Consider the following 16,405-nt stretch of genomic DNA (forward strand, 5'->3'; position numbering starts at 1 on the left):
TGCAGGTGCAAAGAAAAAGAAGTAAACTGTCCATCTCCCACGTGGGAAGGAGGAGTATAAACGAGGAATATTTAAACATGAGATAGGCATTTCATTTTTATCATTTTGATGTTTGTGCATACTATGACTTATTTTGAAAACAATCTAATTTTCCATAAAAAAAAGGAAAACAAAGATGTGTAAATACTGTACAGTTCTTGATGAAATTCTTTGTCCTTCTGTACATTAACTCTCCTGTATTTGAGAAACAAATAAAAGCTGCAAAGAACAAATGGTTTCATTTTCCTATATATACACACACACGCAGGTGTATATAGTGTGTGTGTGTGTGTGTGTGTGTGTGTGTGTGTGTGTGTGTGTGTGTGTGTGTCCATCCATTTTAGCAGGGACATCTCAACTTATTGAGACCTTAAGAGGAAGGTCTGTTTGGGTGGCTCTTATGTTTAAAATGAAAGTCCCAGTTTACACAAAAATGTGCTCAACTTCTAGTCCAACTTGGCTGTTTTGACACATTAAAGCAAAAAGGACAGAAGTTTCCCTGTTGCAGTTCACCCAGGTAAACATTTTTCAACCGATGTACTTTCCATAAAGACATCAATTTTCAAAGCAGGGTATTTCCATTTGTCTTAATTGTTTACCTCAGAGGGATTAGATGTGCATTATGCCAATGAGAGAGAGAGAGAGAGTGTGTGTGTGTGTGTGTGTGTAACCCCTCCTAGCGGGACCAGCTGGTATGAACCCATTGCTGACGTCACATCTGGAAAACGAAACCGTGAACTCGGAGTTTCCCGAGAAAGGCTTGTTAGCCGGAAAGCATCCGCACTCAGGGCAGTGTTTAAAGTATCTGCGGCGGGGACGGTATGTGACAGTTTGGAGCACAGCTTCAGGTGACACGACACACAGCTACCGTACAGCCGTCACTGTACTGATTTCTGCACCCGGGAAACGCTCTGACTTTGAAGTCAACCCTCACCTGCACCGACTGAAACGTCAGCACTGAAGGTGGGAGAGTTTTTGTTGTTAGCGCTGGCACCGCTGTCCCAGAGTGGCATTAATACAAAGGTTACTACTATGACTACAGCATCGTTCAAAGACTGTACTCGTTTTCGATCCTGGAGTGTTTGCACTTGAATATCTTTGGTTCAGGCAGCTGTAAGAACCGCTTATGCTCTACTTTGACGACAGTTAAACAACAAGACCAGTCTAAATAACTGTTATTGTGAAAATAAATGCTGTGTGGAAGATTTTTAGGATTATATAAATACTTCCATATATTACATTACACTTTAATACATTATAAACACAGTGTTTAGTATTACTACACTTTAATACTATTTTATATTATCGTAAGTTATGTCGTTAATTAGTTAATTAATCTTTATAATGAAACCGTTTCTACTGTTGCTGAACAGCTGTTGTCTATGTGCCCGCTTCCTCTTTCATGCAATTGAAAATTGGCAATAAAAACCTGTAATCGTCCCAGCTGCACGACAGCTTTCCTGACATCCGGATGTTCGTGCTCAGGTTTCTTCTTAAACTTTTGATAATCGAATGCATATTTGATCGTCTAAATGAAACCTTCATTTAACTTGGCCCCTTTTTTCTGTTAACTCACTAATGCTAATATAATAGTGTCAGTTATAGATTACTTTTTTTGCTGTTGTTGCATGAGATGTGACTAAATAGCACCATCTGCAGGCAAGCATGGAAATATAGTTCAAATGAATGCATAATCTAAACAAGAAAATTAATTATAAATAAATATGAATATACTGTTCTTGACAAATTTGTTAGAGCACTACTCAATGTAAGGTTTATGCCAAAATACTGGTAATTACCAATATATGTATTTTTTTTAATATTTCTGTAAATTTCATCAACAAGTCTGCGCTCTTTAATCAAAATCATATTTTTACTGTAATAATATAAATTGTTCTTATGTATGATTTTTAAAATGTACTGTTTTACAAAAGAAAGCAGCAAAAGTAGGACAGTAAATTATTATTTTTGGATTAAGATGCAAAATTACAGTTATTTACTTTCATTCCTGAATGAAAAATGACTTGTGTTTTTTATGCTTTATTAATTTCTGACTTCTCAGAGAGGACCAGTGTGCCGATTCAAATTTGGATATAAAAACGTGAATTCAGTTTGTTGTTTACTAAATAAATATGAGTCAGTTTTTGAGAGATTTCCTCATTATTATTTTTTTGTTTGTTTTCTTCTTTTTATGATTGGTGGGCTATTAAATTTGTCTGTATATAAATAATTATATAGCTCTAACCTCCAGTACAGACGAGCTATTTTAATGAACTGCCTGAATGAAGGAATAGCCTACATCACATCCAAGTGATTGTTCGTATGATAGCAAAAGAGTACAGGATCAGTAAGCTGTACGTCAGGCAGTGATGCACGTTATATTTTGTCTTATTGTAGAAATGGCTCATTCGAAACCACTGCTCATCCCGTGGCTGCAGGAACAGATTAACAGCAACAAGTATCCTGGTGTCCAGTGGACAAACCCAGAGCAAACAAAGTTCTGCATCCCGTGGAAACACGCTTTGAGACAGGACTCCTCTAACACTGACATTCTCATCTTTAAGGTAGCCATCAAGGGCTGACATGACATGACAATCTAATAGAAACCAGTCATGAGCATGAATTTGATATCAGCTATCCGTCCATCTTCTGCTTATCTCATTCTTTGTCCACTAATCCGTTCTTTGTTAGTCTTTAGTCTGTTCACATCAGGAGTTTCTTCCGGCTTTCATCCTGGTTTTGCCCCGCAGGCCTGGGCGGAGGTGAGCGGCAGCGGCCGGGCTAATGGAGACCCCTCAGTCTGGAAGAGGAACTTCCGCAGCGCCCTACGAGCTAAAGGCTTCAAAATGGTGGATGACAACAAGAATGATGCCGCTAACCCCCATAAAGTCTTTCAGTGGCCGGACGAGTCAACGTCAAAAGGTGAGGACCCGCTGACCATTTGGATCTTAACTACAGTGGATAGAAAGCAAATTCAATTCAAAGAAATTGTTTGCTTATTTCAAAAAACTCTGCTGTTTGGCACTCAAAATGCACAGAAAAAAAAGATCAGCAGGATGTTCTGCTTTTTACTCATTTTATAACTGCAATCAATCAACTTCATATTGCATTTGCAATTTAAATCTGATAATGCAGTTTTGCACCGCATGCTCAGTTCCTGTCTGTCCGTGCAGCACATTTTGCATACACTCATGTCTCTGTATCTCTAACTAGACATGTTTCTCAGAAAATAAAAAAAAATGCATGTTTTCACTCCTGAAGCTAACTCTTGTGCTGGATCCCAGGAGCAAGATGGGGCTGATTTGTTTGCAGATCTGGGCATTTCCATTCAAGAGGTGAGACTGCTCTGTTGGATTGTTTACCTGTAAGAGGACAGATGGCAACAAAAAAGAGGTATTGCTGAAATGCTGGGTATTGATGTAAGTGAATAAGATGTGTGTCGGTGTTATCCCAGACCCAGGACATCCAGTGTTTAGAAGGATGTCTCTTACTTCCAGAAGGCGCTGTGTTTTTGGGTGAGAGCAATTGCCTTTTTCATTGGATTTAGAAGGGGAACATTAGTCTGGCGCTTATTAGCGACAATCGCCATCTGAATGTGTCTGGTCCATATCTGCCAGCAGAATCTGCTGCCAGCCCGGATATTCTCCAGGAGTGTCTCAGAGGAATGAACATCAGCCCTGAAGCAGGTAGGCTTATCAGCTCTGCTTATCATTTTCCTCCTCGCTGCTGCAGTCAGAGCAGAAAACAAAGAGTATCTGAGGTACTTTTCTACAAGCTGGTTCAGTTTCTCCAACTTTTCCACAGAGGGCACCGCAGGCTTTGAGCCTCCTCCCGAGCAACAGCAGCTGCAGAATCAGGTTGCGATTGGTGGACACTCGTTGCCTGGGCAACAGCAGTATCCAGTAATGTATGAGGGTGCAGTTACTGAAGCTGGGTTGCCTGAGCAACCAGCACATCCAATTGGGGGAGCTGAGGGAGGGGCCTATGATGAGCAGTTGGCGGCACAGTTCCTACAGACAATGCAAAAGACCAGCAATGGAGATAATTTCAGTAAGTTGGAGAAGGGGGTGGGTGGGGGTGGGATGCTATGCTGCTGTATCAGACAAATGGGGATTTTTACACAGACACTCTGAAATGACATCCAGCACACACAGTATTCAAATGGAACGTGTTTAACAGGGACTTATATACAAAGCGCCCTGACAATGTGAATAGCAGGGACAGAGTGGAACTGTAAGCACCTTTCCTCATACACTTCCACTGTCTCTGAATCCACAGGGACTCAATTCAAGATATCTGTGTACTACAGAGGGGTGAAGGTTTTGGAGCAGATGGTTGAGAATGAGGCTGGAGTGCGCTTGGTCTACAGGTAACATCAAAATGAACGCGACAAATGCTCAGCAGTTCCAGTTCAAATATACTGTAAAACTTGCTTCCTTATTCTCGTTCCTAGAGGGACAAACTGAGGGAGATGCTACTGTTTTTTCTATCTGAGATCAGGAGTTTACATTAGCATGAAGGCATGAGTACCACTTTGTCTTTCCTTTAAAAAAAAGAGAAAAGAAATCCTCCCACCTCTAAAGCTCAGTAATTTTTTTAAATGTAATGATTTATTTATTCAGCCAAGTTCCCCTTCACCAGGCAAAGCATTTTGAGGGAACAGAGCTTAGAATAAGGACTGAAAATGTAATCTCTAAAATCACAGTATGCAATTTTTGCCTTCAAAGTTCAAGATTCAACAATCTTTATTGTCGTTATGCACTGTTTACTTCTGTAACCATACTGCTGTGTTTCAACTTAGCATCAGTGCAACAACTGCAGTGAAAACAGCAATACTGAATATAACGTGGTCTGTTTAACTTATAACTAATTATAGTTTATATATTGCAGGATTTTTCATTGCTGATATCTTTGATTAAAAAAACACAAAACAGCCTCTAGCAAATGCGACTGTTTTAAACTCAGCAATTTTCTCCGATAACTGAAATATAGAAATGCTTGTATTCACATCAGTACTGATCTCAATGGGACAGTTTTGGATCGTGAGTCAGGCCTCACTATAGTCTCCCTGCCAAGTCCCGGAGCCATGGTGGATCAAAACCAAGCCAGCCTCACCCAGCGGATTCTGGACATGCTGGGTGATGGCTTGGAGGTTGGCGTGTCGGGCCAAGTGGTCTACAGCCAGCGACGGGGGGAAAGCAAAGCTTTCTGGAGCTTCTGCAAATTTGACCAGAGCAGACAACCCCAAGAGATTTCTAAACATCCTCAGGTTCTTTACAAGTTCACGGACTTTGTGCGAGGTAGGTAAGAGGAATTATTTTGGAGCTTTTGTGAATTTAGTGGCTTTAGGTACAGTTTTTTATGTATCGTCTCCTGTCTGCTTAGGAATAAAGGACTTCATTGAGGGGAATGCTAAAGAGTGCGCTCCCTGCTCCCTGTTCTTCTGTATTGGGGAAAAGTGGCCTGACCCACAATGCAAGCCTTTGGAGAAAAAACTCATCGCAGTGGAGGTGAGGAAACTTTCTGAAATTATTTAAAACATGCATACAGTGCTGTGCTCTCACAGACCTCTAAGCAGTATTTCAAATAGGCAGAGATTTTTTTCCCCCTTTCTGCTGCACAAACTTGTATTAAATTTCATGAGCGATCAACCTCTAAAATTGCCCTCTCACGAGGAGGGAGCCGTACTCAGCAGCACTTTTGAAGAGGCAATTTTGCCTCAGTATTGATTAACAGCACAAAGGGAACAAAGCCTGAATACCGGCGCTGACAGCTGATCCTTCAGGTGTAAAAGCTTTTTTTCCTTTTCGTCCTTCTCCTCAGCCTCCACACAGGACGGCACACTGAGAAATCAAAAGCTTTATATAAAAAGTTTCTCAAAGAAACCAGCTTGACGCGTCTCATTGCTCGACCTTTCTCTGATTTCACTGCTACCGTCGAGCTCAAACGCGTCGCCTTTGCACTCGCGCCTGACTCCCGCTCCTTATTTATTTTCTCCGCTCAGGTGTGCCTGACTTCGATGGAGTTACTCAAGAACATGGCTGTTGAAAACGGCGCCTCTTCCCTGAAGTCTGTGGAGCTGCAGATGTCCCTGGAGGAGATGATGGAGTACTGAACATTTGGAAGCGGTGGCTGTTTTACTAATTTGAGATTTTTAATCTTGGCTTCTTAAAACATCTCAGTTATGTTTGTGAATAATGTTTAATAATGACACTGGTACTGTGTTGGTTTGTACTTCACCCGGGATCAAACGGTCTGACTTATACTGTATGGAGACTAAGTGTGCACTGATTTCTATCTTAGGATTTTAAAACAAGTCACAGGGACATGATCAGGGTTGTTACTGAAAATCAAGATCACATTTTTACAGTAATGAGCTGATGTCACTCAGGTAAAGAGACATGACTTTCACTCATTTAACATTTTGTGCCCTCCTCCTCTTTTTAAGCTTCACTTTTCCTCTTTTAAACTGAGTCTTAATGGCAGTCAAAGTGAAACACCACCCATAAGCTGCAAGTTTTCCTGCTCATGAACTTATTTGTTATAATAATCGGCCTAATGCCGTGAAATTAATGTGTTAAGGGGTGAACAAGTGCAACCTGGTAACAAACCCCCTGCTAAAGTGTAATACAACAAAGTGAAATTGGCATTAGTGCCTTGAATACAACAGAGCCACAGATAAAAATAAATATACAAGCTGATTTTAGCAGTGCAGATGTAGCCAGAGCATCTGGAGCTTTTTTGACATTATTAGCTTAATATGAGGAACATACACCTCAGCAGATGTCATGTGCTACGACACATCAGCGTGCTGTGCAGATAACCACACTGATCGATACCGGAGATTATTTGTTTTGAAAACTTTATTGAAACATTAATGGGTAGCATTCCTCTGCTGAATCTACTACATGATCAAAATGGCCTTTTCACCATTGCGATGTCACACGTAACTGTATTGCTGCTCTACGCTGCCAGTCTGAGTCAAAAGAAGAAGAAGTGTGAAATTACCTTTGGTTTTTTTGTCTAGGTTTTTCTTTTTTTAAATATCCTTTCTTGAATTTATTCTCTCTCAGCACGACTCTGTTTGGTCGAGAACTACATCGCTCTGTCTTTTCACACCACCCATAGAGACACAACACATCTTTTCCACTGATGACCTGTACAAGTGAAATGTTTACAAAGTAATATCGATAAACTGAACAAACTGATGAACAGAAATCAGTCCTTGTCTCCTTCCTCTGTTTCTCCGTCATTCTCTGACTCAGACCTCGCCTCCTCAGAGAGAGGATTTTCCTTCAGTCCTGACATTGGGACGAGCTTCCCCTCTTCATCCACTCCCATCGGCTGGATGATGTTGTCTCTGTAAAATACACGAGATGCAGGTGATTTGATCACCAGCATGAGCTTTAACAGCCTAACTGTTTAATTTACCATCAATCTGCTGTATTATGCAAGAACAAGAGGAACACTTGAGTTTTACAGACCTTACTGTTTCTTACCAGTATACAATTTTAATGACTACTTGACCCATTAATGCTCATCAAAGAACTTCCTCTGCAGCAACACATTGAGACGCTGCAGATTATGCGCTGGAATTAGCTTTTGGTTATATACACATGTACAGTCTGCTCGACACTTTTATTGCAACTCTGTATTTGTACCTTAATAAATTAAATTCTGTAAACTTTTGCTGTGGTGTGGTGGGAATCAGTTGACGTTTACTGTATTCATTAGAAGTATCTGAGACTTTTGTGTATCTCTCATGTTTGTAGCTTTTTGACGTTTTGCTTACCTGGACAGCTTGTTGAAGAGCATGATCAGCCTCTTGGCCTCCTCCTCCTTCTCCTCCTCTGTCATGCCCTCCATAGGGTCTGGCTGCTCTGCCTCCACCCGCCCCGTCACTGGGTTGATGCGGTCTTTGACCTGCCGGTACTCCTCGGTGTCTGAATCAGAGTCGCTGGAGTACTGGGTATCAGAGGTCCTGGGCCCCTGGCCTCCCAGGAGCCCCCTGGTGGCCAGCAGACCTGCTGCGTTACCGTAACCCGTATACTTCACAAAACGGCTCACTAGGAAAAGAAGCGTTGGTGTTCTCAATAAGGCACGAAAGAAAAAATACAGAAAGAGCTACAAAACATTTCAGCACCACTGCATTCACAGATTAGATTTAAAATAATGTATATAATCAAAACAAACATGACTATCAAGACTACATAAAATAATAATAAAGACATAAACACAAATATCTAAAAGGTAATAAGAGTTTTTTTTAAAGCACAATAAAAACTAATGACGCCCGTTGTTTAAATACCATCTGATCATTTCAATATGCATTTTTCTATTTTTATGACCAGACTGTAACTTCACCCTATTTTTATTAATCCACATATTGCTTCTTCTTACCATTTTCCTTGCAGAGGACAAAGATGAGGTCAGCGGCACAGTGTTTGAGGTCTGTGTCCAGATGAGTCATAAGACGAATCAGACGGCTCTTCACTGTGGTGCCTTCCTCTGGCCTCTGTGATACGTTTCTCAGAGGAGGCAGGATCTAATGATGGCGACACATTATAGCTTTAATTTTCTTTAATGTGTTTTGTTTCTTCTTCTTTTTTAAATAAATATGAGCGAGACCATTCTGATGCTTGCAAATGAAGCAAAATGTGCCGTTAACCTCAAAACAATGATGGATTTCAAAGTCTGAGACAAATCAAATATATAATGAAAAATCCTTTCTCATAGTTAGTGTGTTGGAGGGAGGAGAAGGGTGTTTAGGGATGAGCTGGAACAAGTCTGCCAACGCACATCTTCCCGGAATTAAAGGATCTGCTGTCTTTGTGCTAAAGTCTTCAGCAACCGCTTTTTTTTTTAAAAAAATGTCTTTTTAGTTTTTCTTTAAACATTGGCTGTTTTTTCACTCACTTTTAGCTCCACCCTTGTACCTGACCATTACAGAGAAACATGTATTGTGCTCATTAAGCCACTTAACACTGAACAATGAATTACTGAAGCATAAAAAAAGGGATCTAACTCATAGGATGAACCAGTTTAAACTGGATCTTTAGCAACCTGTCACCAAAACATACAATTGGTGCTACTTTCTTTTGTATCTATAAAAATCCCAAAGGTAACACAGCTGGACCGGCATAAAATAGTATTTTGCACCAACATGGTGATTCTCAAAGACAGTTATCCAAAAACGTGGCACATCTCAGCATGGTGTGCATTCAAGGAAACTGGACAAATGGAGAACAGAAGAGGAAGTTGTAAACTTGTCTGGTTCAAATTGTCCTCAGTATGTACGAGGAGGTCAGGAGCGATGTGCAACAGTCAGTGTTAACATGCATCTTCAAAACTGGGAGGCCAGTTCATGGTTTTGGGTTGCTTTTCAGTCAGTGGTGTTGGGGGATCCTATCAAAAGTGATGAAATTATAAATCAGGCAAGTGCCATCAGATTTTCATTCACCATACAATGCAATCTGCAAAACACCTGATTGGCAATAGCTTCATTTTTCACCATGACAACGATCCCAAACACACTGCCAGTACATGGATTGGCCTCCCCAGAGCCCGGACCTCAATGTTACTGAGGCAGTGTCGTATCATCTTTACATAGAACAAAACAAAAGACAGCCAACATCCAAAGAAGAACTTTTTTTTAGAGAACTAACCCTGAATACTACTGTAAGAAATTACAAGAAAGCTACCTAAGAGAGTTCAGGCTGTGTTGAAGGATAAAAGTGGTCATAGAATTGTACTAACTCTGTTTATACTGTATTTGCAGTTTTTTTTCCAGCAATATATATAGAAGCGAGGGGTGTCTCAAGACTTTGCACAGTACTATGAATACTACAAGTATCTTATAGTCTTCAGTCTTATAGAGTCCAGGCCTGCACAGGTCAGGTGTTGGTTGGTTACATGCAAATGATCAAAAGCATACTGGACATTAAACGTGCTACAAATATTTTGGCATCAAAACATCAAAAAGCTAAACACAGGAGCTATCTCTGAGGTGTCGTATATTACATATTTTCTGATGTAGTGCCGTGTTTCTCTGTGAGCCCTGCAGCTCTCCGTCAGCAGATTGAGGATTGGTGTCAGCTTCTCTTTGATCTTATCTCCCTGAAAAGCACATAAAACAAATCCTCTCCGTTATTTCTGTAATACCAGCTGCTCCCTTTTTCACGCTGCAAAATATAAACTTTAAGAACAAATCACTGAGAAAAAAACCCCCCCTCACAAACACACAAATGGATCAGAAATGACTCTACAAACAGAACTCTTTTCTACTCCCTCACCGCCTCCAGGCGTCTCTCCATGAACATCAGCAGGGTGTGGACGCAGTCCATGTTGACCCCCTTGCACTGCTCTGAATCTGGCTCCAGAGGCACCGTCAGCAACACATCGAGACACTGCAGAGGAAGCGCTGACAACAGGTTCACTGTGTGACTGCGGGAGTGAGAGAAGGTCACGGCAAAGGAGTGAGTGTTGATAGAAGAGAGCGGGGAAAACCTATTCCCTGCTCTGCTTTTCCTTGTTTTTTTTAGACATATACTGTTAGACTGGAGGTCAGTGTATGTGCAAGTAATCCCTGTAATAAATAAGGGTTATTTTGAACAGTGAACCATGCAAAGCTACTCCAATACAGCCTGAAAATAAAAAGGAGCTGAAAATGATCAGAGCAGATCCCCCTTTAAACATTTGGTGTTGTTTGGCTGGATGGATTATACACTGTTTCATCCAAAATGATAACAAATGCTACTCAAAATACACTATTATTGGAATTATATCTAGACCTAATAAAAAGGCATTGATTTCTATATATACTTGGGATTTTAATCAGACCTGCAGCTGAACATTCAATCTATCTGGAAGTCTCAAATAAGCAAGCAAGAGGAGGGTGCATGTTATTAAACTCATAATTATAGACTCATCCTTGTTGCTTCAAATGTTATTAAAAATAGTGCTTCTGCATGAAAGTGATTTTGCAACCCCTAATGAATTTCTGAAGGTTTATATCTAATTTTATAGTCCATCGTTTAAATCAATTATAACTGCACAGTATGTGTTACAATTGCACGATAGTAAATTATGAGATTATCAAGCCTGAATATTTTCACAGCTTGGGTTTTGTCACGTTGTGCTCACCCCTGCAGTTCATCTGTGTCTTCTGACAGGAGACACTTCCTCAGCAGACAGAGGCGCAGGATCGCCACCAGGTGTCGGTACAGAGCCGCATCATCCTGATTAAAGGCACAGACGCAGCTAATGCCTCTTCAACTGTCCTGTTCTTTCGCACATTTAGCTTTTATATGATTGCATATTTGACTGATAACATATATGTTGTATTAAAACTCCTGTAAAAAGTAAACACGAAAGCAAAGCTTCTGAAAAATGCGAGGGCCTTTACACACACCTCACTTGGGTCCTGCTTGTGGGTGCTGTGCGTGATATTGAAGAGAATTTTGAGGATCTCTGTGACGCGCTGAGAGGTTTCCAGAGAGATGGGCTGTGTCTGTGGGTCCAAGACGCACTCATACTGGTCCTTCCACTGCACCTCCAGGCAGCTCTCCAAGGCTGCTGTGAGGATGGAAACCCCTCCCTCCTGGAAGAGAATAATCAGTGTGAGGGCAGTAATGAGGAGTAAAACAGGAATAACTTTGGACTATATGACATCGTGCGACCTGTTTAAGCTGGGTGCTGAGCTCTGGCCGGAGTGCAGTCATGAGGAACATGAAGCGCAGTTCATAAAACTGAGCACTAGAGGGATTCGACCAGCTGACACTGGATGATACGCGCTCTATGAGGCCACACATGAGCCTGATGGAAACAAAGGAGATAGATGTGAACTTTCCAGATGAAGCCAAATGCAGCTTATTGCAAGTGAGAATGACACTGTCCTCGGGATAGCACTGTTTCAGTCCCCTGTCCTTCTATTTGTCATAATAACCTTTACCAGGCATGAGAATTGTTGCTTTCACAGGTATAAATAAGCGAATATATGTTTTTTAGGTGCTTTGCGATTATTATAAGCTGCTGAAAATTACACAGTTTATGGGAACTGATGCGATTGTGTGTGCATGCCGAGCCTACCTGAGAGCACTGAACCTTTCCTGTGCCCAGGCGCTGTTGTACACCACGTTACACAACACCTTCATGGCCTCTTTTCTCTTTGCCTCCTCTCCGGACTCCAACTCCTCCACCTCCTCCTCCACATCCATCTTACTCTCTCTGCGGTCCCTCCGCCCTCGCTCCAGGACCCTGTGATGCGTCCCACCTCTGTGCAGTTCGTTGATGCTCGTCCTGTGGCTCCCAAACCAGCTGATGCTGTCCAAATCGCCGCTGTTGGTGATGCTGATGTCGCTTTTGGCATCCTCGTCGAAGGCCGGCGGCTCCTCGTTTTGGTTGTTAGTTTCAGCTTCAGCTTCATCCTCATTAGTGTGACCCTGCAGCACTTTGGTTTCGGTGAGAGAGGCAATGATGTTATCGTAGAAATCAGAGTCGGGGTCGCTGACTTCATCACTGATGTCACTTGTGGTCAGCCCGGCTAGTTTGGCCAGAGTCAGGAGGGCGCTGTCGGTCACCAAAGGCCCCAAGACCTTTTGGTCCCGGGACAGGATCCTCAGAGTGCGTAGGCATACTCTCAACAGGTGACATTTGACTTGCGTCCTTATGAACCTCACAAGGACAACACCTAAATTCTGAGAACAGGAGCAGAAACATGTTTGCAGGAATTTATCATAATAATAACTTTTACAAGGACTAAGAATATCACATCTGGGCAAGCAGAGAGTGACAGCATCGGATCACCTGTCTGAGGATGAGTCCTCGATCCTCCAGGTCGTACTCGTCCAAGTCCGAGTCAGAATCAGTGTAGTCCCTCACTTTATTCTTCCTGAACTAGTAAAACAGTGCAACAAGGATTACTGGATTTCTTTACGGTACTTTTCATGTGCAGTGCTTAATTACTTCTAAACTGTGGCAAAACCCTACCTCTTCTAGTCGCCTTTGCTTAAGAGATGGTCATCCATTAGACAGGAAATGTAGCAGAAGAGAGAGGAAATAGTGCTGTTAGAAGTCCTTCTACAAGTTCACAGTATGGCATTTTCCCTAAAAACCTATTTACAAAGCTTAGGAGCAATTTACTGATGGGATGAGGTCATTCCTAACCCAAAAGAAAGGTTATCTTTGCTGGGAATGACAATCAATTAACAGGGGACAGTGAAGGATATCATAACATATTTATTAATTTGAAGGTAATTAGAAGTTTTTCTAACCCAGACAATTATTCAGTCACTCTGTCTGGATTCAATCTGCCTGAGCAGGCAAGGAGAGAGGATCAGAGACAACTGATACAGCAGAATTACTAATCATAGATTGGAGTGTGTAGGGGTGGGGAGGGGCGGATAAGTCGGAGGTGTGCCGTGAGAGGGAATAAGGTGACGTTATAAGGAGCACCAGGAGGACGTGGGTTTATGCCTGTAAACTTTCCTTCTGGTGCAGCAACATAAACAGACTTACTCTCCGTCTTTCCCTCTCCTCTGTGTCAAAGAAGAAACACTGGGCATACTACAGGAAGAGAAATAATGACACACACACACAAAAACAGAAAAACAGTGTCATGAGCAGCATTAGAACTTGTGAGAAATACACAAGCTTCTGTGTCGCGTCACCTCTTTGTTGAACTCCTGCAGCCTTATCTGAACACCATTCTCATCTCCCTGCTTGATGCACTGGATTATCCCCTCGATGTCCACGTTCATGCTTCCTAAACACACACACAAGCACGCACACACACACCCACAGACAATTTAGGGCAGAACAAAATGAAAGTTACACAACAATGACGATGGTCATGGCAGAGGTTATGTATTGTCAAACAGAAAGAAACCATAAATACACAATAGAATAGCACACATTCGGTCTGTTGTTCATCCAGAATATAAAATAAAACCCACTAAATATGAAATGAAATGACAGCTGCTCATCCTTTCACTTCATCTTCACAGCTACCACATAACTGATCACTGATGAAGGATTCCTTAGCAGTTAAAGTGAATCTGTATCTTTTATATAGCAGGCACTGACATCAACACTACACACACACATAAAATCTGCAGATAGATTACCGTGCTTCGCTGAACTTACCTCGCACAGTTCAGTATAGTAGTCAGGTGATAAACTGTATACCTTAAATATGACAAACCAAATCACCGCTCCGACTTTGCTTCAGGTTGTCGCCAAGCGTTTATTTCTCCAAGTACGTGCCCCGAGTCCTGTGTTCAGCTTTGAATTTGCTCAATTCAATCACTCTCTATGCACTCTCATTCTCTCAGCCTATCTCTCTCACTCTGTCTCTCTCGCTTTAATCCAAGAGAGATGCAGGAGACCTGTTGGAGAGTGTTTATGGTTATAATCCACTAATGGACTCTAAGCTTATACCTCTCAGTGTTGACCCTCTAACCTTTTATGGGTTTGCCAGACTTATTCTGCACAGCCCTTTCACTTTCTGTCCAGCTTTAGCAGAATTTTCTTCAAAATGCTGAAAGCCACTAAAACAAGCAGTTAGGGCGTGCTGTTGCATAACCTTGCTGGAGGTTCTGATGGTTAAAACACTGTTAGAAATGCATTAGGAAAAGACACTGTTTATTCACTTCTGGAAGTTTGTAGTTAAAGATTTGTATTCTTTTATCTTTCAGCAAAATATTTCAATACATTCCTAATTGAATTCACCCCCAATTACAGTACATGTACCGTACTTTTTATTATTTTTGTGCACTATTTATTTCAGTACTGATTCTGTCTCCTTCCACAAGATGGCGCAATTCCCCCGGTTGAGTCAGCTCATACAGGCACAATGTATGATACAATTGTGTATTATAAAATCTATTTATTCAAAGTAAACTTTAGCATCTTTCCCTTGGCCAAAATGCACAGATATTGATACTCCGTACCAAATGACTTACAGTTAAATCAATCTGCACTGAAACACAAGTGAAACTCTGTTTTCTTTCAGTAAGTACACTTTGTTTGTTTTTAGCTTAAATAACCTACTTAAGTCACACCTGGTGTCCTGGAAACCTTCACACACTTGCAGCCAAGTATCCTGAACACCCTGACAGATGAAAACTGTAAGACAATGATGCATGAGTGAATGACAGGCTTTCCTGGCAGGATGCGTACTCTTGCACTCATTCGGTAGAGGAAACAGGCTCTGGGCGCTGGAGCTAGATAACTGGTGGCTGCAGGCTTACAACAACAGGATGCACGCTACGTCAGAAATAGTGGGAGAAATGTCAGAGGAGTCTTCTCAAGTAGGAAGTGGAGGCATATTTCTTCAAGACGAATTACAAGTAGGATATCAACAATATAGACTTTACAAGAGGTGAATGGGCCTGAGTGACCTTTAAAAGCAGTAAAAGAAAACAGCAGTTATTAACATGAGCCAGGAGGGTACGTCTAAATCGTCCTGACACAGACAAACATTGTGGCTTTATTTTTAACACCTATGTCGCAATACACGCATGTAGCTTAAACATAAACGACCTCTACTGAGGCTTGTAGGGTCATTCCACTTGAGGGAATTTTTTTTGAGTCTCATCAAGTCAGATCTGCCTCACTGAATATTTTCAAAGCAAACACATCAGAAACCTACAGACTGGCTGTCAGCAGCTACAGAGTGTCATTTACAAGCGTCTCTCACTGACGGTGACTGACGGTTAGAATATAGGTGTAAAAATTTAATGACTCTGCATCTGTCTGGTGACACCAAGGCCCTACAGAGATCATCTTTCCAACCTTTAGGAGACACACCCTGCTCAGCTCATATGCCTTCTTTCCACTAATTTATGTCTTCTGTTCAGAGAGTGAACAGTAGAGAAGAATGTGAAATATTCAAGGATCGCTGCTTTTTCCTCTGCACTTGGTTATCAGAGTGGATCTTATATGTGTGCTCTCTTTCTGCAGTTAATCTTTCTGCTTAAGTCCTCTATGATTCCTGAATGCATTTACTGTATGGTGGACCTGGTCTCACATTAAGCATGTAGGATTCCAACAAAACTGTCTATGTTTTGACATAATCATATTTTTTTAAATGTTTGTAATTTGGCAGAGCATGGCCTGAGGACAACAGGAGCTCAGCATGAACATTTAAGGCTCAAGGATCTGCCTGGATGATCAAATAATGTAATATTGGTTTTGTTTCTGCTGAGGTCTGTGAAGCTTAGCTGACATGTTAGGACTTCCAGATAATGTAACAGAGACTGCTGGGAGTTTATAAAGTTGAACTTCAATAGTTGGTAAAACTAATTATCAACTGTATAATAGAAAAAAGGGATGGTGTGTTCATACGCCATACTAAACTGAACATATT

The 16,405-nt window shown here is 41.4% G+C and overlaps 2 protein-coding genes across 4 annotated transcripts; one reads left to right on the forward strand and one right to left on the reverse strand.

Annotated features, from left to right (window-relative positions):
* Nucleotides 1-770: 770 nt before the first annotated feature.
* Nucleotides 771-7,727, forward strand: irf3 (interferon regulatory factor 3). 3 transcript variants are annotated; one of them, XR_013099855.1, is made up of 11 exons: nt 771-1,002; nt 2,437-2,603; nt 2,790-2,961; nt 3,301-3,374; nt 3,494-3,554; nt 3,657-3,725; nt 3,844-4,089; nt 4,318-4,408; nt 5,053-5,343; nt 5,425-5,549; nt 6,044-7,727. XR_013099855.1 is itself a non-coding variant. In XM_004571398.5 (11 exons), exons 2-11 carry the CDS (start codon nt 2,439-2,441, stop codon nt 6,152-6,154), a joined length of 1,401 nt encoding a protein of 466 aa, XP_004571455.1. In that variant the 5' UTR covers nt 771-1,002; nt 2,437-2,438; the 3' UTR covers nt 6,155-7,727. The 3 variants fall into 3 exon arrangements, 2 of the variants coding, with proteins under 2 accessions (XP_004571455.1, XP_004571456.1); XM_004571398.5 differs by having other exon boundaries at nt 5,053-5,339; XM_004571399.5 differs by having other exon boundaries at nt 3,660-3,725; nt 5,053-5,339.
* Nucleotides 6,885-14,414, reverse strand: LOC101466022 (chaperone Ric-8A). The gene is made up of 14 exons (XM_004571397.5): nt 14,182-14,414; nt 13,707-13,801; nt 13,555-13,602; nt 13,027-13,044; nt 12,844-12,933; nt 12,127-12,734; nt 11,718-11,853; nt 11,450-11,638; nt 11,182-11,276; nt 10,332-10,482; nt 10,060-10,155; nt 8,440-8,584; nt 7,832-8,105; nt 6,885-7,399 (listed from the first exon to the last, which is right to left on the reverse strand). Exons 2-14 carry the CDS (start codon nt 13,794-13,796, stop codon nt 7,258-7,260), a joined length of 2,082 nt encoding a protein of 693 aa, XP_004571454.3. The 5' UTR covers nt 13,797-13,801; nt 14,182-14,414; the 3' UTR covers nt 6,885-7,257.
* Nucleotides 14,415-16,405: the final 1,991 nt, after the last annotated feature.

The sequence above is a fragment of the Maylandia zebra genome, linkage group LG8, assembly GCF_041146795.1.
Source record: "Maylandia zebra isolate NMK-2024a linkage group LG8, Mzebra_GT3a, whole genome shotgun sequence".
In the NCBI taxonomy this organism is placed as follows: Eukaryota; Metazoa; Chordata; class Actinopteri; order Cichliformes; family Cichlidae; genus Maylandia; species Maylandia zebra.

Excerpts from the sequence above, each read along its gene's own strand:
- LOC101466022 (XM_004571397.5), bottom strand. The coding sequence starts at position 13,796 with ATGAACGTGGACATCGAGGGGATAATCCAGTGCATCAAGCAGGGAGAT. Across the intron at positions 11,639-11,717 it reads TCAGCACCCAGCTTAAACAG|GAGGGAGGGGTTTCCATCCT; the intron begins GTCGCACGATGT and ends ATTCTCTTCCAG. Across the intron at positions 8,585-10,059 it reads GGCACTACATCAGAAAATAT|ATCCTGCCTCCTCTGAGAAA; the intron begins GTAATATACGAC and ends CGCCATCATTAG.
- irf3 (XM_004571398.5), top strand. The coding sequence starts at position 2,439 with ATGGCTCATTCGAAACCACTGCTCATCCCGTGGCTGCAGGAACAGATT. Across the intron at positions 2,962-3,300 it reads GGACGAGTCAACGTCAAAAG|CTAACTCTTGTGCTGGATCC; the intron begins GTGAGGACCCGC and ends TCACTCCTGAAG. Across the intron at positions 3,726-3,843 it reads GAACATCAGCCCTGAAGCAG|AGGGCACCGCAGGCTTTGAG; the intron begins GTAGGCTTATCA and ends ACTTTTCCACAG.